The sequence below is a fragment of the Cibotium barometz genome, chromosome 47, assembly GCF_041138505.1.
Source record: "Cibotium barometz isolate CiBa-2024 chromosome 47, ASM4113850v1, whole genome shotgun sequence".
Classification (NCBI taxonomy): Eukaryota; Viridiplantae; Streptophyta; class Polypodiopsida; order Cyatheales; family Cibotiaceae; genus Cibotium; species Cibotium barometz.
Window position 1 is genome coordinate 12,692,729 of NC_141092.1, and position 21,006 is coordinate 12,713,734.

Consider the following 21,006-nt stretch of genomic DNA (forward strand, 5'->3'; position numbering starts at 1 on the left):
GAAATCACTCCATCTCGTTTTATAAGGTTAAGTCTACTTTTCAAAATAAAAAATAATCAATCCTTCTAGAGGATGTTGACACACATCTAGTGTGTACCAAAAATAATAGTGAAGCTCTAGCTCACACACAATACACCCGTGCACATCGCGGTGCATAAATATTCGAGTACAAATAAATGGCACACGGCCAACCAAAAATAGTGAAGTATAACTCATAAATGTGGCGATGTAAACACCCATGCATATGACAAAACCCGCACAACACCTCATTCGGTGACCCCGCACAAGTACGACCCCTCATTCGGCATCCTCGTACTCATCACCTATACTCAACAAGTCAACATGTTAGGTGAGGTAATCAAACACCAATATCAACAACACTAGCATGCGTACACATGGCATCACCCAATCACAGCATGCATAGCATAGACCCGCAAAGCATATGCCAATCGCACTTAAAATTTAGTATTTAATATGACATCACTCACGATACTAATTGTTGCAAGCATGGCACAATGGTCGGATGGGTGTCTCCCAATAGACCATAGAGGGCCAATAATGTAACATCATAGCAATTGTAGTTCATCTTTATGGGCCGTGTCTGGCACTGTCGTGCTACTAGTGTATTCATTAGTCATGACTCTAAGTTTGCTCCCTAGCTTCTACTATATACGGCCTCTGTCTTCACAGTTCCAGATTAGTCATTGAAGCTCCTTTCATAGGAACACCTCGGTGTGGGGGGGCTTTGACATTGTATCGTTTCAATAATACAATATTCTTCCCTATCTCCGTTATTGTGCAATTTGAGTTTTAAAGGTTTGTGTGATGATCCTACATCTTGTGAGTATTCTCTTGTATACACTGTATGCTCTTACACATGGCTACATGGTGGTGACAACAAACCGACGGCTCTAGCAACACTCACCTCTTACCATGTGAGAAGCGGGTCAGAAAGAGATTATGGGGGGTACCATGGCCCCCCATTTACAACGCCTTCACTTCTAACAACAAGCTTGTTTTGCGTGTTTTTCTATGGGGACACCTGCTATTGTTGCCAGATGCATTACAGTGTAGGTGATGCTCTTGAGGTGGGCTCTAACTTCAATGCTATGGGTACTTAATTTTTTTGTTTCATCCCATTGTGGAGTGAGGAACTAGAATCGAACCCGTGTCCAACCACTCGAGTATTGTCGTGATCCATAATACCCAATATTAGAGGTCCTCTAAAAGGTCTCAAAAGACTAATGAGAAGTACATGAAGTATGCAAATCATAAACGTAGACACGTCATCTAAAGACTAATGAGAAGTACAAAAGTATGCAGATCGTAAACGTAAACACGTCATCTAAAGACTAATGAGAAGTACATGAAGTATGCAAATTGTAAACATAAACACGTCATCTTCACGTTGAAACGACTATGTAAGTCTTGCATTGAGAAAAGGAGACTCGAGTGTGTAGAGACCAACCTTGTAGTAAAGTTAACTCCTAGATTTTTTTGGATCTTTCAAGATTAAGTTGGCATGCCCTTGAATGTTAAAATGGCTTTAAAGGAGTGTGAAGACTTCAAATTATTTTAGGGTGTTTACACATGTGGGTGGAAGCCCACCAAAAAGTTTTGCCCAACCAATCAGATCACCACAATCACCCACCCGTCTGACATTTTTTTACAGACTGTGACCACACCCATGCACCCTCAACGCTGATGTGTTTGCCCCCAACAACCACTGTTCAAGTTCCGAGCGGAATAGCCTGCCCACAGCTCTCAGTTGCAGTATACCTTTTCCATGGGCATGCCCGCGGTCTGTAAAGGATATTGTGGCCTAGCAATTGTTTATCACTGTTCTCAACCTTTTTAGTGGGCACACCCATAGTCTGTAAACACCCTTAGATAAATACATAACTATAGCACGTGCATCTCGAGTTGGTTTCCAAATTTAACTAAATATAAACTAATAAAGCAGTTTCCCAATATATATAAAACCTTGCGTTCTGTGTGGCTTTTGAGCTTAAGTATTTCCCCTCGCATCAGCAGAGGTAAACCTTCATCCTAATCCCTCCTCTAATCTTACTGTTAATTGTGTCTGCTTTTGTTGCTTTGAAGCAGTCTCTGCAACACTTGATTGCTTAGTTGAAGCCAAATTATGAATTATTTAAAAGAAAAAGATTGTAAATGGTAAAATGCAAGCTTTGTTTACAGATATTATCGTTAATACTAAAAAATTACGGCGTGATTAGCCTCGATTGCTAATTTTATTTGCAATTTACTTGGGAGTGTTTTGGGTTGTTTGCAAATTTTATATTTTAATTTCTAATTACGAAGGGATTAGTTGCAATTATTTAGGAGTTTTTTTTTCGGGATTATTTTGCAGGGATTATAATTATTAATGAGGATGCCGGGGGCACGAGTGGGCGATAAAAATGACGCAGATTTTCTGATTGAGCTTGGCCACCCGCTTCTCAACCGTGTGGTGGATGGGTTTGTGAAAGTAGGAGGGGTGAGTTTATTGCAGTTTATTAAAACCATGAATATATATTATCCTAAAATTGGTTTCCTAATTCCTCCTTATTTTCTCAACCGTTAACTCTCTGCTTAATTATTTTCGTAAATTTGTATTATCTTGTAGCAAAAATGTCTTTTATCATATTGATGTGGTAATTTTCAAAATATATATGCTTAATTTATGGTCATTTTTTAAATCTCTAGCAGCATAAGTGTAATAATTATTATATTCTCTTAACATGAGCTTAATTTTTCTCTTAATTGCATTATTTCTGGTAATTTTATAATCTCTGTGTATTCAGAACTCTAATTAATTTCTCTTCATTTGTTATTACATGTGCTTTTTTTTTTTGGCTGTAGTCTTTTATATAATTTCTAATAACTCTCGTGTAATTTTGTTCTCTCATATCAAGCGAGGTAATTATTTGCTCATAATTCGATATAGAATTGTAATTGTTTATCGTAATCTCTTGATTATTTTCATAATTCATGTAGTTTGATTTTAATTATTAAATTGCCAATATTTACAGGTGGGAGTGTTGCATGCTGCTAGTCAAGATGCCACCAGATTGCTCCTCCAAGGTTTATTTTAAATCTTAATTTTTTTAATTAAATTAAAAATTAAAATATTAAATTAAAATTTTCTTCTGACTTATATTTCTCCTTTTCTGTTGATAAAATCAGCGGAGGAAAATCAGTCCCTAGAGAGTATGGTGAGTGGTGCTATTTTTTGAAATTATTAATTTATTTTGAGGAGTTGGAGAAGGTAAATAAATAATTGGCATATATTAATATGCTCTTTTCTTGTTTAATTATAGTTGCAACACACTGGGAAGGAAGCACTGCAATGGGGTAAAGCCTGCTTTTTACCAAATTGCTACCTTTTTTTATTTGCCTTCTTTTTTCCCCTTGCATAGACCCTTCTGTAGTAGCAACTTGAGTGCCCACCCATCCCCGACCCGAAGGCGCCACAAACTGCCCCAAAGTCTGGATTTCTCTCCCTCCCAAAGACGGTACGAGTAGGCCACAAAGGGCCGGGATGCCGTCCCCCACCCAAAGGCGGTACAACTATGGCCGCAAACCCACCCAACGGGGGTACATCTATGGCCACAAACCGCCTGGAAGCCTGGCTTGTTCTCCCACCCGAAGGCGGTACAACTATGGCTGCAAAGGGCCCGGATGTCGCCAAACAGTGTGGATTGGTCAACCGGGAAGGGGGGGCTCCCGAGTTCAAATGCCAGGAGGCTCCCCGGCGGCATCCAGCGCTTTGCAGACATAGTTGTACCACCTTTGAGTGGGAGAGCAAGCCAGACTTCCGGGCCATTTGTGGCCATAGTTGTACCGCCTTTGGGTGGGGGGACAGCATCCGGGCGCTTTGTGGCCATAGTTGTACTGCCTTTTGAGCAAGCCAGACTTCCGGGCTGTTTGCGGCCATAGTTGTACCACCTTCGGGTGGGGGACAGCATCCGGATCCTTTGCGGCCATAGTTGTACTGCCTTTGGGTGGGAGAGCAAGCCAGACTTCCAGCCTGTTTGCGGCCATAGGTGTACTGCCTTCAGTACAACAATGGCCACAAAGGGTCCGGATGCCGTCCCCCACCTGAAGGCAGTACAACGATGGTCACAAACGGCCTGGAACTCTGGCTTGCTCTCCCACCCAAAGGCGGTACAACGATGGCTGCAAAGGGCCCAGATTTCATCAGGGAGCCTCCTGGCATTTGAACTCGGGACCTCCCCCTTCCCAGTCGACCAACACACACTGTTTGGCTACACATCCATCGGCTTTTTAGCCTTTGAGAGGTTAGTAAATCATGGTTTTTCGCCCTGGTTTTGTTTCAATAATAGACCTTTTCCAGTTATTTGCCTTTGATAGATTGTTTACTCATGGTTTTTCTATTATGGTTTTATGTCAATAATAAGACTTCATGTTTTTTCCCCAAAATTGCTGCCTTCTTTATTCGCTTCTTTCAATTTTTGGCCTTGCATAGGTTGGTAAATCATGGTTTTTCATTATGGTTTTGTGTCAAATCATAAGACTTTGCCTTTGATAGGTTAAGAAACCTATGGTTTATTATCATGGTTTTGTGGCAATAATAATACTGTTTATCATGGTTCATTATCATGATCTTGTGTCAATAATGAGACTGTTTTCCAATTATTAGCCTTTTAAAGATTGACGATGGTTTTGCGTCAGACCTTTTCTAGTTGTTTTCCTTTGATAGGGATGGTAAATCATGCTTTTTTTGTTATGGTTGTGTCAAGAACTTTAGTATTAGCCTTTGTTTTTTGATAGGTTGGTAAATCATGGCTTGCACTATGGTTTTGTCATCAGTAATAGTATACTTTAATAAATTATTGGTCTTTGATATAAATTCCAACCATGGTTTTTTACTTGATCAATAACCCTAATTTGAAGAGAGTAAAGCTTGTGGGTTATCATGGCTTGCAGGGTTGGTAGCTGGAGTTTATTCTGGCATGACTTATGCCATGCAAGAGGCTAGGGGCACACATGATTGGGTACTTCAAAGTTATTTTAATTTCAAAATGTATGTTTTATGGTGGCTGTGTGCTGCTGCTGAATTTCTACCATGTTTTCCTGTAGAAAAATGCACTTTTGGGGGGAGCACTTACTGGTGCAGCGCTATCGCTGACTGAGCCGAACCTGCGACACAATCGTGTGCTCAGAGGGGCCATAACAGGAGCTGCCATTGCAACTGCTGCAGAGTTTCTTCGCAATATTACTCGAGCATAGAAAGACACACAGATATGAAAGAAAAAGTCACTATAAATGAAGTGGCCATGGTCTATTATGGATGGTGTTTTAAAACCAATCAAGCTTTTCACGGTCTTGGCGTTCTTGTATGAAGCTTACTGATTGGGGATCCTTGGTGCCATCTTTTGAGAGTTTTCTTTTGGATTGTCTTCTTATAATTGCATAGCAGCATTTGTGGTATGCACATTCCTTTCCCTTGTACCCCATTCCTTATAGTGGGGCAAAGCGGTATTTGTGTATAAGGATAGGCCTATGTACTTGTACTTCCTGCTCCATTATGCATTGAAACACTTCCATATCACCCATTTATTTTGCAACACAGATTGATATAAGCCGATCCCGAACGCTGTCTATTGGAGCACTTTCAACCTGCAGGTTGCCTTTCAAGCTTTTGAACTAGCCACTCCACCAAGGACATGATACTGCACAAGTCCTGCTTCAAAAAACAATTATATCGATGCATAGATGGCAGTGCTTTATCTTGGTGTGGGGCTGGGGCAGTGGAGACTTGCTGCTTCATTGCCCATTGGAGCAAATTTTACATGTATCTGTTGATGCATGAAAGATAATAGCGGTGACCGGGAGTTACGCTAGCTGGGTAAATCATGGTCCTCTCTCTCCTATGGTCCTAGCTAGGTGGCATTCACAGCTTAGCTTTCATGGCCATCAGCACCCACTTGTGGTCTTCAAGATCCTAGTGTTCCTGCAAGCTTTGTTGGGCATCATTCCTTGTGTCTTTGCCATCTTGCCTTCATGGGCTAGCCAGAAAGGAGGGGTGGGGGGTGGGGGCAAGGCCAGGAGGGTTGTTTGGAAGGGGTTACGTGGTCGTGGCATTGGGCGTCAACAAGCGAACCATGAGGGCAATCAGAGGTGGGGGTTTTGGGGGGTGGGAAAATTTGCCGGCCATGTGTGCTAGGCTTATGCCCTTGAGAGGAGATACGACGACAATGCAAAACGAATAGAATGTACAATATAAGTGTGTGAGTGCTAATTTTGCAAAACATTTTGTGATTGCAAAGAGAAAGCAGAATGTTTGGATATTACAGCATGGTGTGTTGTCATAGAGCCTGGTTTTGAAATTCTTGTGCTTTCTCATGTAGAATACTAGAGTCCGTTTTTTTGTTCTCATGTTGGTTTTGGATGCATTTTTAAAATGATATTTTCTTGTGCAACAATCTTATTCATGCTTTTTTAATGGAAGGACTCCATTTGCAAATGCATGATGATTTGCAACTTCTGGAAGGCATGCTAGTTGGGTAGTAACTCAAGCCACTTGGGAAAAACCGACCAATCAGCTCGAGTTTTTTGGCTTTACATACAATGATGAGGAGATTTACATGTGAAAGAGAGTGTCCAATGCAGCTTAAGTCATGCAAGGTGTTGCTCTAACCCCTTGGGGGCAAGGCTTAAACCCATTAGTTCATGATCTTTCTCCATGGAAGGTGTTGCTCTAATCCCTTGGGGGGAAAGGCTTATATGTACTTTGCTGCTGCAGTTCATGGTCTTTCTCCCTCTTTGTTAGATGTGAAATGCAAGCAAAAAAGAAAAGAAAGGGAAATGGCTTTTGCTATTTGTATTTGAACAGTTTATAAAATTTGAATATTATCCAGCAGCTAGTGTATGTGTAGCATTTCTTAAATTTATAAGGATTTTACTAGGTGGTTAAATAAGATATGGACCTCAGTAGTTTGGCACGCCATCAGCTTGACCCTTGCATCATTGCAACCCCCCTCTTCTCTTCATTGTCTTCTTCCTATTTCCTTTGCCATACTGTTAGTTTGTAGTATCACGGTATTAAACCTTAGTCATTATTCTCGCACTTAGATATCAATCGGCATACTGAAACTGTACGTGTCGCTTTGTATTTTTATTATTATCTTATAGCACATTGCACAAGCTCTCAATGTATTGAAATCATCAGTAGTCAGAGAGAGCTTTTACTGTAATACAGAGATATGTCGTCACTGTTTATCTTGTAAATGATTGGTATGCATTGATATCTGTTTATGTTATCACTATTGTAATGTATTAACATGTTAAACCATATGTGCTGGCAATCCGTCAACACCTTTGGCGATCTTGTGTTTGATTTTCTTGTGTTTCTTTTGGTTTTACTTTAGAATGTTGTTCTGTTATCATGGACTTGTCGTTGCTTGAGGGATTATTAAAGGTCTTTTGGTGGAGATCAAAAACATTGAATTAATTCACTGCAAAATGTGGCTCTTGCACACACACTAGTTTTACGTTTGGTTTTTGTCTCTGTCGACGCCTATGCTTTATCATATATGAATTATTGTCTAGCTGAATTATCTGCTATTCAATTGGCGATCTTGTTGTGTTCGATTTTCTTGTGCTTCTCTTGGCTTTGCTTTAGAATGTTGTTCCGTTGCCGTTGCTTGAGGAATTACCTCTCCAAGCCAAGCGACATTAAAAGGTTTTTTGGTGGAGACTGGAAACATTGAATTAATTCACTGCAAAATGTGGCGCTTGCACAAACTCCTCTAGTTTATGTTTGGGTTTTGTCTGTCGATGCTTATGCTTTATCATATATGAGTTATTGTCTAGCTGAATTATTCGCTATTCCATTAGCTAGTTATTGGAGTATTATCGATTGTATCGAATTTTACACTATCCATCTTTCTAACGGGTTGGGTTATCATCAGCAATTTTATTTCGGTGACGTTCCACATCCCATGTGGTTTGAGGATTTCCATCCATTTCTTCTATTTATTAAATGGAATGCTTGTAATTTTTTATTTGCATACCAAGCAGGAGCTTGACGATTTGGAAACCCTTTGGAACGAGCGAGGTTTCGAGCACATGGCCGATCACAGATGACGTTATGAAGCTCGTCTGGAGCGTGCATGACTCACTGAGCTAGCTGACAAAGACTATCCAAGGTAGGCTGACAGTCATCCAGATGGGGATGCAAAGGACATGTGGGAGGAGACCTTCACTGATGAGGATTCTAACAGTCAATCAGGTACCCCAGATAGGATTGTACGAGTTCGGAATTTAGACCTCCTTTTCGCCAATCTTGGTATGAATGTCAGACCTTGGGTTCCTTTTGGCCTCGGCACTATAGTGTTACTCCAACAACCCACTCTTATGGCCCATCAAGTGTCCCTCAAGTATCCAAAGTTCACTAGAAAGGAGGAAGAGTCGGATACCCATGTCGGCAACTTTGAGAATATATGGCGCGCCAATGACATGTCGCCCACTATCTCCAATGTTACGAAGTGGAATGCCTTCAGTGGAACCTTTAATGGCCAAGCAACCAATTGGCATGTTCAATACGTCGCTGATAATTTTTTCACTTTCGAGGACCTGCGAGATGCCTTCCTTCATCCCTTGTTGTAGAAAGATAAGACATCCTCACTTTTCAGCAAGCTATTGGATGCCTCATCTATCTATGTAATCTAGGGTCTCTAAATTGAGCAGGTTTATGCACAGTCTCGAAAGTAAGCATTAGCAAGCTACCAAGTGAGTCTTTCGATACTTATAGGACACTCAACACCTTGAGCTATTCTATGCTAATGAGGGTGATATTCAGCTGCATGCTTTCACTGATTCCAATTGGGGTGGATGTTATGGCACGTGAGTATCCACTAGTAGCTTTTACTTTTATCTTGGTGATTCATGTATATGATAGCCACTCCGAGTTGTGAAGCTAAGTATAGGGTAACTTTTACAGTGATTGTGGAGTGTGTATGGCTCAGACGCCTTTTGGAAAATCTTGGTTTTAGACAGCAATTCTCCACCAACCAAATTGCATTAGCCACTTTGCAAGGAAACCAGTGTTTCATGCTCACACAAATCACATTGAGGTACATTATCATTATGTCAGTGAAAGACTGATTTTGCAAGAGAGATTAGCATGGCTTACGTCTCTACACACAACAACATGGAAGATATGCTCACAAAGACTCTCTCATGAGAGAAATTCAAAGCTTTTCATCACAAAGCTTTGGACTTATTACCATTTGGGAATTGATCATCCACATGATCCTTGTACAACTATATGGGGGATTTGTAGATATTTATATGGTAGTGATGTGTGGACATAGGCTAATAATTGGCCGGGGTGCTTCTTCCCTTCTTAGAAGGTCGTTTTCCCTTAGCATGTGTATACACTCTTATGAGTATATATAAGTGACCTTATCATGTCACTTCACTTATACCTCACTGGTTCTCATCAATTTACTTTAAGTGTTATGCTTCTCTCTCTATCTCTCCTTACTTGTTGCATTTGTGTGTACATTGCTACCTTTATCTCCACTCCAACAAGATGAACAGAGCTAAGTCCTAGGCTAGTTCCTACCAGTAGCATGTAGTACCAAATATGTTCAAGTCAATAACTTACCATAGCCTTGCCGAATCATGTGTCATCGGAAAGTACCTTAGAGCCACAATTACAACTTCCCAATGTAGACCAATGTGGGTACACTAGCTCATCCATTCTATTCTCTGAGTCCATTGTCACATTGGAATGCTCCTTTGCTAATGGAATGAAGGTAGAGCTCTCTATGGAGGAAAAAAGAGCTCTCTATGGAATGAAGGTAGAGCTCTCTATGGAGGAAAAAAGAGATAATCTTCGCAATGGTTCTCCCTCACAAAAGGCAAGGAAAAAAGAAGAAGCTAATGTAAGACGGAGACCTACAAACTACCCTATCTAGCAGGCATCCATCAAGCAAGCAAGATCTAGCATGCATCCATCAATTAAGCAAGCAAGATCTAGCAGGCATCCATCGATTAAGCAAGCAAGATTCAATAGCATACATGCAAGCAAAAATAGAGAAGAGAAATCTAGGTCACAAGTATTTTAATGCAAGGGAATGATTGTGTATTACTTAGTGTCAAAATTGACACATATACGAGTGACTAGTTTTCACACTAGGCAGACCAAACTTAAAAAATGGTCTAGCCTCTATTACTAGCCTTAAGCAAGCATTTACACATAGTCCTTTGAGTTTTCCTAGCAACATTAAGCTCAAGGTAAGGCCTCTTTATATGTTCTAGCACGGCCTTACAAAAGATATGTGCCAAATCGAGTGAGTAAAATGGCAAAGCACCTTACGATAAGTCGAGCAGATCGGACTCGTGGACAATGTTGGCGGGCTCTTGTTCGATTTATTTCTTGGGAAGACCTCCTTCTTTAGATGTTGATGGTGGAAAACTACCATGTGGTCTAGGTGATTTAATTGGCACACACTGCGCATGGACCGGCTTATGTTAAATTTCGGGGTGCCACGATACGTGGCACCCTGCGGGCCCCAGCACGGGCAGTCATCGGCTAGGTCTAGACCATGGTGCAAAAGAGGTATAGACACATGTCCGTGCATTTGCTGGGATTTGAACCCAGGTCCCTGCCAACGGAGGCAAAGCATCTATCCAATGCACAGCACACACACTCACATCAAGATATGCACACATGTCCATAACATCTTATGGACACATGTCTAGACATGGGCCCGCCGTCACCGGCCATTGACCGGGTGACCGGGCCCGCGAGGTGCCACGTATCTGGCACCTTGAAATTTAACGTAAGCCGGATGGACCCTTGCCATGGTGGGCAAGGGACACAGATTTTTCTTTCTGGTTTAGCGAAAGTTGTTGGCAATGTGAATGTGAAGGACTGACGAGAAGTTGATAAAATAAAGCAAGTCAATAAACTGTTATTCATTAAGCCCATTTGGATAGCCTTGTTTAGGATGTTATGATTCGTTAATCACTTCTAATGTTGCTACGAATTGTTGTGTGGAAGGGCTGTAAGTTGTAAAGGCAGTAAGCCTTCTCCATAGCCCACAAAGACCATCTTCTCCACTTGATCATCAAGCTTGTCCCTCTTCTCTGTGAAAGAACATGCATGTAAGCTGGGCTGCTTAAAATCCTTAAATGCCATCAGCAAGTTGCTTATGAAGACTTATTGTAAGTCAATTGATCTGTGGCACCCATGTCAAAGTACCACACAACATCATTTGATGAATTGTTGCTAAGTAAAGTGGCATGAGGTACCATCTTCCTTTTGATCTAGGATTGGCTCTTCTGGATTTTGTCTTCAAGGTCCACATTGCCATAGCTAGCTTGAAATTGGGTATGGTTTCCTTGCTGCATTCACACAATCCAGGTGTCCCATCCACCAATGATAGTAGCTTTGGCACTGAGATTTCCAATTATGTGTGTTGAACTATTGACAAGATCTACTTGAATTTGTGGGTGATTGTTTGAAGCTTCTGGGCTGACTTGTTAGGTTTCTACTTTTCTAAAAATCTGATCTTAAAGTGATCAAAATTGGTGTTAGTTTGGCTTCGTCAGCAAAAAATTGGATTGCTTTGTTACTCTAAGCATATATTTAATTGTGAAGTGCTCGAATCAACACTATTCTATTATTTTTCATAGAGAGATTAAAGGTGATGCAAACTGTTCTCCATTGATGGCTCAATAGCCTTCTATTTTTGTGATGCTTTCAAAATCCTGCAACTCTTTCATAAGCATAATGCAACCAATCCAAACATATAGACATGATTATTATCAGTGTTGTGAAAAATCCCCCTATTCCTAGCATTCCATATAGCCCATGATGGTTCACCCCTTAAGATGTTCTCCTTTACAATCACCAAATGACCTAAGAGCAAATAATCTTACATCTTCTTCCTCCCCTCAAACCACAAATAATAAACACACACACTTTTTTTTTGTAAAGCTTCGTGTCATTAATTACAGGTGGGAAACCTCAAAACGAGGAAAACCCACCAAAAAGACCATATACAAGGGAGACTACTAGAGTGTTAACTATGTTCAGTGTGAACATAGTTAAACATCTAAAAACAATCTGTAAAAAGAGCATACAGAGAGGAGTCAATCTCATGAAGAGAGAGACAGTCATATAAGGATTGTTGAAGAGAGGAACGGAAGAATGAGTAAGCATCCAAATGAGGCCCAGCAAAAACTATCCTGTTGGGAGACTGCCAGGTAGTCCATAAAGCCCAATAGCGACCCAATCAAAGAAGACTTTATAGGATCTAAGGGGTGAAGGTCGAAGATCGAAGATCCAAAAGTATTTCCCAAAGGGTGCCTGTTGGAAGCGGGCTCTCAAACGTGCGGCAATTTGATCCAATAAAGTCCTAGTGAGAGGACAACTCCACAAAAGATGAAAGACTGTCTCTTGAGAAGCACCACAACTATGACAAGTTGGAGGTGCCAAAAGTCGCCTAGCCAAGAAAAGGCCGACTAGCAAGACTCCAATCAAGCATCTCCATAAAAAAAGTCTACTTTTCAAAGGAAGACTGCATGTCCAAGGAGAATGAAGCCGCTGTTTCCACCAAGCCTGACTTTTATGAAGATGCCAAATCTGATTCGCATGTTCTTGAACCCAAGAGGCAGGCAACAAGAGATGATATATCGAATGAACCGAAAGTTTAGCCATTGATAAAGGGCCTCGTGCAGGTTGTTCTCTTCTAAGGCTCCAATCAACCAAACGATCAAAACGATCCAAATCTGCAATTGGTTCAAAAGGAGCAAGAAGCTCTCGAATAACCAGATTGTTCTATAATGCATCCCCAGACCAAATTTTCTGGCGGCAACCACAAAAGAAAGCACATGGCCACCAGCATCCAAAACATCATCAATAAGATAAACTCCTTTCTTTGAAAGGAAATATGCCTTCCTAGGCACACGTAGAGCCAAGGGTACATCAAAAGCCTTTGACCAATGAATACTCTCAAGGCGAAGCGAAGAAGATTGCGCATTAAGCCTGGGATTCCAAAAAAGATATTGCGTAACCTGTTTCCAGGCAAAAATTAACTTAGATGAAAGAGGGCAGCCGACAATTTTTCCATCGAAATGGCTGAAAATTGCATCCCAATACGTAACAGTCCACTTTCCAAAAGCAGGTGAAGACATAGACATACACATATGACCCAACATAATAGCCCATGGTGGCGCTGTTGTACAAATTCCAACAGCAAAGTGGATTTACGAGCAAGCACATGAAAATGAATATTCAATATGTTCAAGCCACCATGTATCTTTGGAGAACACATCTTTGGCATTGACAAAAGACGAAGACCCTTTTTACGATGTTGAGTTTTCCACACAATTGCCATTGCCAAAGACATAAACCGATCTATATCAGCTTTCCTCCACATAATCAATGGAAGAAAGAACTGTATATAAGCCATTACAATAGCCTGCACTATCCTGAGACGTACATGAAGAGGCCAAGTGGAAAGCTGCCAATAATCAATTTTGCGATTCAATTTTAGCATAACCCATTGAATCATTTGTGAAGATGACAGCTGCCAACCCAAAGGGTAACCCAAATGACGAACGATATGTCCACCAGGAGGTATTCCACCGGGCCACAATACATGATGCCATTGCTGTACATTAAACGCAAGCAAAGTAGACTTACGGAAGTTTACTTTCAAACCAGCAGCCAGACCAAAAAGTTCCAAAGCCTCCATTAATCTCTGAAGATCTTGTTGCGTATTCTTGGGCATAAAAAAGCACACACATACAGCCGCACACACACACACACTCGTACAGGCGCACACAGGACGCGGAAGAGAGGAAAAGGGGCTGATAGACGATAAGAAGGCAGTGTAAATGTGCGTATAGAGGGGACCCCCAGATGATAGCGATGAGGGCTGGAGGGGCGACACAGTCCAGGAAGCAGGCCCGATATAGTTCAGGAACCACGTGCCTCACCACACGAGCACACACAGGAGGGGGCGAGTAGGTTGAGGGAGTAGGCGAGCCGGGCGAGCAGGTCCGCATGATACACACACACACACACACACGCACGCACGCACACACACACACACACACACACATAATAAACACACACACACACACAAGTGAACTCCTCCTACTCACACACTTAGACCCAATATTTGAACATTTGAAACAAGGGTGCACAACATGAAGGTAGAATCCAATATAATGGATAGCTCCATAACCCATCTACTTATAGTACCTAGGGAGGTCCTATGGCAAGTTGGTGACCTACACTGAGTCCAACTAGATCCAACCAACCACACTTAATTAATACTAGACTAAACATAAGATTTCAGCTCTTAATACTTAATTAATACTAGACTAAACATAAGTTGGTGACCTACACTGAGTCCAACTAGATCCAACCAACCACACTTAATTAATACTTAGACTAAACATAAGATTTCAGCTCTTAATATAGTTTTCAAACCAAACTGAGCTGTTTTAGGTGCCCATTTGAGCCTCACAACCTAAGGACAATATGTCCCAAGAAGATATCCCTCTACTCTTAGTACGATTGGTATAAAAATATTAGCCTGCACTAGTAAAAGGAGTTGTAGAGGGTGCCAACAAGGGTGATGTTTGAGGAAAGGGATACGAATCAAAGTGGCACATAGGGGGGGAGAGTGAGGTAAGTGTGAGAGGTTTAAGGGGAGGGGTTGGAAACTAGGTGGGTGAACGCCTTGGATAGGTTTACTCATGAACCCTAGTCTGAAGCCGGGCCTTGCTTCCTTTGTCCTCTCTGATCTTCTGCTCCATTTCAACACTAATAAATATGCTACTTTTGAACATCTTATTGCCTTTCATAAGGGGAATAAGTGAAAATTGCAAGGGTCATTAATGAACTATACTTTGGGATATTCGTCGAGTGTGGCCAGATGGATAAGAGGTGGCTTAAATAATAGGATTGGCATGTGAGCCAAATAGGCTACATGCAACTACCATTAGACTCCCCCATGCCCACTTCACTTCCCCCTGTCACCAACACCACCCTCTTGGCTTAGGCTACATGCAACTACCATTAGACTCCCCCATGCCCACTTCACTTCCCCCTGTCACAACACCACCCTCTGCAACTCCGTTCACACTGCTACCACTAGAATCGGGACTCCCCCCATGCCCACTTCACTTCCCCCCATCACCAACACCACCCTTTCCACCCACTAACTTCTTTGGAGTACTAAGCTCCCACACTGCCCTTGGAGGGATCCTCAAAGGGGCTTGGAGGTTGCTGCTACTTCGACCACTACCACCACATTCAAGGTGCCCATCCTTAACAACATTGCACCATTTATAGATTAGGCTCAGGGGTAGGAATGGTTGGAAGAGGGAGAGATATTAGGTGGTTAGATTCCTAAAAGAACAAATATCAATCCACCTAACAAACTCATTAGTTAGCATGATCCCGTAGATGCCTACTAGTATGAGGATGTCATTGGCACCATAGCCAGAGACATCATCCTCTTAGACAACCCCTTCCAGGGAAGTAGAACGTCTAATAAATTCAAGCTCAGATCATCCACCCCACAGTTTCTCTTATATAGGATACAACCTTCTTGTTGCAGCTGTAGATTCCAGCAAAGAGGAGGATACAATTAGATTTAAGCAAAGATGAGGATACAATTAGATTCCAGCAGAGACAAGGATACAATTAGATTCAAGCAAAGAGGAGGATACAATAGATTCAAGCAAAGAGATGAGGATACAATTAGATTCAAGCAAAGAAGAGGATACAATTAGATTCAAACAAAGAGGAGGATACAATAGATTTAAGCAAAGATGAGGATCTATTATTAACCACCAAACATCCCTCATGCATCCTCCTTGTCGAATATTCATGGAACATGGGCCAAGGAGATCAGTTAGAAGTTTGTGGATGATCATACCATTGATGCCTATAGCATGGATGTCATTAAGTTGATCTCACCTCATACACACCCACAATGGTGGTAAAAAGGGTAGGGGGTTCACCCCTATTTGGTTAAGGGCTGTGATTCTAGAGAGGATTCATATTTGGTAAAAAGGGTAGGGGTGAATCCCCTACCCTTTTTACCACAATGGTGGTAAAAAGGGTAGGGGGTTCACCCCTATTTGGTTAAGGGCTGTGATTCTAGAGAGGAGTCATATGGGGATGCATCGTTGGGCTAAGCTTATTGATGGATCATGCAGGGTTTCATTTTGACGGGCACCCTTATCTGTCAAATTTGATGGGAAAGAGATGAGACTTGCAAGTTTTTCACCATTTTATAAGTAACTTTTTACTACTGCGAATTATTTGTGGTTTTTTACGTCCAAAATACCCAAAAACGTGCTTGATGCCTGTCATCAAACCTGGATGGCCTGTCAAAAATCAAACCTGGATGGGTGGATGCCCTCCATTTGGTTGATAAGTTTGTTATGGCTTAAGACAAGTTTCTACTTGCATGTAGTATTCTAATCCATAAAAAAGGGCAAGGGGGGTCTCCTTTTCCCAACTACTTTATGAAAATAGGACATAGAGACTTGCATTATTAACAAGTCTATGTGTGAACGTAATGATAAGAAACATTCTATTTTCTTTCGATTTTTTGGTAAAACAATGGAATTTCTCTCATGAATCCAATGAATTACTAGAAAACATGTAACAAGAAACAGACGAGACAATATAAATAAAGGCTATGGTGGTTTAAGGGGGTGCCAGGGACTCTCTAAAGGGAACGCTTGGCAATAGGTGGTCCCACAGAGCAAAGGGAGTGTACAAGTTAGTATTTGCCTGCAGACTCCAGAGTTACAGTTGGTATCTCTTCAATGGAGACCAACTCTACAGATAGCATCCAAGTCACTAAGAGCACAGATTATGAGATATCACTTGAGATGGACTCCGAAGAACCAATTGAATCAGCAAGTCATACAGCTTCTGCTTCAACTTAGCAGTTGTCTCCTCAAGCCCAGGGTTTATGGATTTTCTTCTGTCAGATGTCATGTGATCAAGCCATTCATTTACTCTCTTCAAGTCTGAGAGCACAGCTGAAACATGGTTGTTGTCCTCAGGCCAAGGGCTGTTTGCCGTCCCATTCTTTTTCCTAGCAGCTGCTTCCTTTATGGCAACTTTGTAACCAGAATCCAAAGCTCCCTCTACAAATCTCAGAAACCAAGCTTCTGCTTCCTCCTGTAATTGTTTTGCGAGCTTGGCTGTCTCTGCAAACCCGTTCCCTTTCACCCAATCAAGCAGCACACCAGCCCCCTTCTCAGGAGATTTCCTGCTTGTGCAAAAGCTTTTGGATAATAGATTCTGATGAAGATTAGTATCCCACTTCAATGGTGTTTTCATCTGAGATTCAGGACCCAGTGTTCTGCTCTTCTTGGAGGCATTGTCCTCCTCCAAGGTTTTTGCAGAGGGCGGCGACATGAGTGCTCTGTCTTGGGCATTCTTCAGTGAGGAAGGTGATGTTGTGGGGCAGGATGGCTGCCTCGAAAGGCCATGCACCGGAGAGTTGAAAGAGCCCATCTTGTTTTTGCAGCATCTTCCATCAAATCCTTCTTTCAAAGGTGATTTTGGGGGTTTCTGATCTTTGCTCCAAGTGGGACATGGTGTCAAACCACTAGACAATGCTGCATTTACCCATGAGATAGCAGACTTCCCCTTTTCATCAACAACTATACGAGCCTTTTTCGATGCATCAGGAGACATCTCCTCACTTTCTAAGGCCCTAAAGAACCTTGATTCAGCCAATGCATCTGCATCAGTGCTAGCTTCTACAAGAGCTCTATGAAAACTGAGAAAATCATCCACAAAAGGTCCAGGATTTTCTGGCCTTGCTGATGTGCATAGCTCTGCAAAGTTACTGATCAAACACATGAAAAATTGTCAGCCAATAGACCAGCAAAGTAATCCAGGAAGCATGTCCTAAGGATGAACCACAGACACTCAGCATTGAAAGTTTGGAAATTAAAGAGGCATTCCATGTAAACCTTTGAAAGCGCAGGTGCATGCTATGACAGGTAAAAGATAGGATCAAAGAGCAAATGCATGCATGTAACTTGGTGGTGGAAGTGTTAGATAATGCATGCATGTAACTTGGTCGAGGAAGTGTTAGATGCAACTTGCCTTAGACTTTGGATAATGCTTTGGTTTACTGATGCCTCTTGTAAAGCTTCAGATGCAGCAAAAGATGCTGCCAGACGCCTTTGCAGAGCTTTCTGTCAGCAGGAAATGGGATCAGAATAAAAGACCAATTGGAAAGAGCCAACCAACAAAGTCAAGATTTTGATTCATCTTGGAGACTTTTGATGGGTTCTTTCAACAGAAGCCAACCTTCCCAAGTGTTGCAAGGGTTGTTGGAAGCTCTTCTAACATGGAGCTTTTGGTTTCGTGTCTGGCACTGCTGCTGTTGAATCCAATTGAGCAACGAGAAGGGTGTACTTCAGAGTACAAACTGGTTTTACTAGAGGGGGTGGACATTGCTGACCCTGATTTCACCTCTGTCAATGTGTGTTTTGGTTTGTGTGGAAGTGATCCTTGCTCCTCCTGCAAAACTATCATTATTTTCAGCAAGAAGTGCATGCATAGAACTACATAATGGTACTACATGTATCAAATTTGGTTACCGTGATACCCACATTTGATCCAATGCATCAAGCACCATACACAGAGCATATCTGTTGCTTTTGAAAACTCTTCTTCCAGACCATTAAAGAAATAGAAAAGTGAAGATTTTCTCTTGAATTTTTTGGTGTTTTCTACCATGCATACAAGTTTTCTTACCGAGAAATTGTTGTCTTTGCATTCGATATCATCTCTGTAGTGCTTTCCTTCAGAGGATCCATCTGTGGTTCTCTCTTGGCTTGAGGTTTTGCTAGTCACCATCATCTCTCCCACTCTCCCTTTTCTCACAGATTTCCTCAAAGGATTGCTACTGATCTTTGCTTCCTCTGCATTTGCTCTCTGACCCACCTTGCTGACACTGGCAGCCCGTTTGACAGCTGGGGATGCTTGCCTGTACCTGGATGAAGCTTCAACGGCGGTGGCAATGACAGGCTTTTGAAAAGATTTCCTCACATCTGGGCTTCCCTTAGCTGCAGCAGGAGCCATCTCACCACTAAGTAAGCCCTCTTTCTCGAAGAAAAGCGAGCTCCTCACGGAGTAATCTCTTGCAGGCGAAGCTGAGACAGAGCGGGAATGCGGCACAGGCGAAAACTCAGGGAAAATCTTGGTTCTAACAGGCCTTCCTCGCTGGGAATCATCTTTCTTGTCCATCTTATCAATAAAAGGAGCCCCAACTATGGACCAAGAGGCTCTTTCAACAGATCGCCGGCCAGGGACAATCTTGTTACTGGGGCTAGGGCAAATCTTAGGGCTGGACAATTCGCGGCATTTTGAAGAAACTCCTGGTTCTGCAGGTTTATCCATATTTACACTGGCATTTGTACCCAGGGAGCGTCTTCTTTCAGAGGAGGGCTTCAACCGTAACCCTAATGGATTATCGGCAGCAGAACTGTTGAGAAAAATGCAAGAATCAGAGAGGTTGAGCTCTTCAGGGTTGCCAATGAAAGAATGCTTGCCAGGGACAGGGTGGACACCACGCAGAACGGGGACAGGGGACCCTGAATCGAGCCTCTCGACCTGGATGAACTGGCCGAGCTGGAGCTTGTTGCTGAGAATGAGGTCGTCATGCTCCTCTGCGAGGGACATGTACGTGCAGTGCGAGGAGTCAGAGACCTTGAGGTAGAAGCCATGGCGAGGCCACAAATGGTCTGATTCGGCTATGGCCGGTACAATCCCCACCACTTGCAGAAACGCCGAGCGATAAGCGCCTGCTACCTTCGCATCAGAGCCAATATTGTTCAGAAGCTTGAAGAGGATGCCTGGCGTGAGAGAGGTCATGTCGTATCATCAGCAGCAGTAGCTGAAATTATGGTTAGGGTTAAGGCTAGGGTTAGTTTCAGTGTTAGGGTCAGGTTTTTGCTCAGGGTTAGGGTTAGGGTTAGCGTGAGGGTGAGGTTTTGGCTTAGGGTTAGAGTTAAGAGCCTGGGATCTCCAAGCTTGAGTTCAAGGTCAGGGATTGAGGTAAGGGTCTGAAGAAGTCATCGCCATAGCCTGGAATGTCGAAGCTTTAGGGTTCTTAGCAGAATCAAGTGAGAGTTGTAGGGCTAGGGTTATGGTTAGGATTTGGCAGGGCCATTGCCAAGCAGTTAAGGTTGAGAAGACCTCCGCCATAGCTTGGAAGCTGAATATCAGAAGAGTGTACGGGATCTCATGTTAGGGTTAGGGTTCTGGTCGCCATAGCCTTGCAGGGTCGAAGCTTGACTGGAATAAAGGGTAAGACGACGAAGCCAAATTCCCAATTCGAATTCAAATGCTAGAAAAAAAGCCGTTGGAGTCGTCTCCTACGTTCCCCCTGTAAGAAGCTGTTCACACGGTTCAACCCATTTTTCCACCATGGCAAAAAAAGTTTAGTTTTTTTAAAAAAATTGCGCAACTAATTCTTAGTTGATGAGACGACTCCTCTCAGGACCCCGCATGCTACACACACCCACGGGCAACATTACAAGGTAGCATCATTTGGGGTAGCCAGCAAGGTTTGAACCCGTAACCTCATGAGCTAACGCCCAATGAATCACAAAGGACAAGCAGAAATTGTCAAGGTAGAGTTCAACGTTCGTGTTATTTGAGGCTAGGGTCACACTGAGTAGCGGCACTCACACCTTTGGTTAACATAGTTCTTCACCGACAACATCTGCACAAATTATAATGAGTGACTTCACCTATATTGTAATTCCATCATTTGATTTTGTAAGCACACTTAAGACACTCCCGAATCTTGTACTAGAACATACATAACATGAGAAATTCGGCTAGAAAGACTAACCATTTATAAAAGCCTTATAGTTCGTGGCAGCGGCCTAGTGAGAAAAGGTTTATTCCTAAACAGCCTAGCGAGAAAAGGCTTATGAAAGTATAAAAGCCAACTTCTC

General features: G+C 42.3%; 2 protein-coding genes across 2 annotated transcripts; one reads left to right on the forward strand and one right to left on the reverse strand.

Moving 5' to 3' along the window:
- The first annotated feature begins 1,881 nt into the window (after window positions 1-1,881).
- On the forward strand, window positions 1,882-5,575 carry LOC147611372 (outer envelope pore protein 16-2, chloroplastic-like). Its single transcript, XM_086784440.1, has 7 exons — window positions 1,882-2,036; window positions 2,372-2,497; window positions 3,033-3,084; window positions 3,187-3,215; window positions 3,321-3,354; window positions 4,951-5,018; window positions 5,104-5,575. Exons 2-7 carry the CDS (start codon window positions 2,387-2,389, stop codon window positions 5,251-5,253), a joined length of 444 nt encoding a protein of 147 aa, XP_086640566.1. The 5' UTR covers window positions 1,882-2,036; window positions 2,372-2,386; the 3' UTR covers window positions 5,254-5,575.
- Window positions 5,576-16,636: 11,061 nt separating this feature from the next.
- LOC147611373 (protein CORTICAL MICROTUBULE DISORDERING 2-like) lies at window positions 16,637-20,360 on the reverse strand. Its single transcript, XM_086784442.1, has 4 exons — window positions 18,797-20,360; window positions 18,347-18,559; window positions 18,140-18,231; window positions 16,637-17,876 (listed from the first exon to the last, which is right to left on the reverse strand). Exons 1-4 carry the CDS (start codon window positions 19,913-19,915, stop codon window positions 16,874-16,876), a joined length of 2,427 nt encoding a protein of 808 aa, XP_086640568.1. The 5' UTR covers window positions 19,916-20,360; the 3' UTR covers window positions 16,637-16,873.
- Window positions 20,361-21,006: the final 646 nt, after the last annotated feature.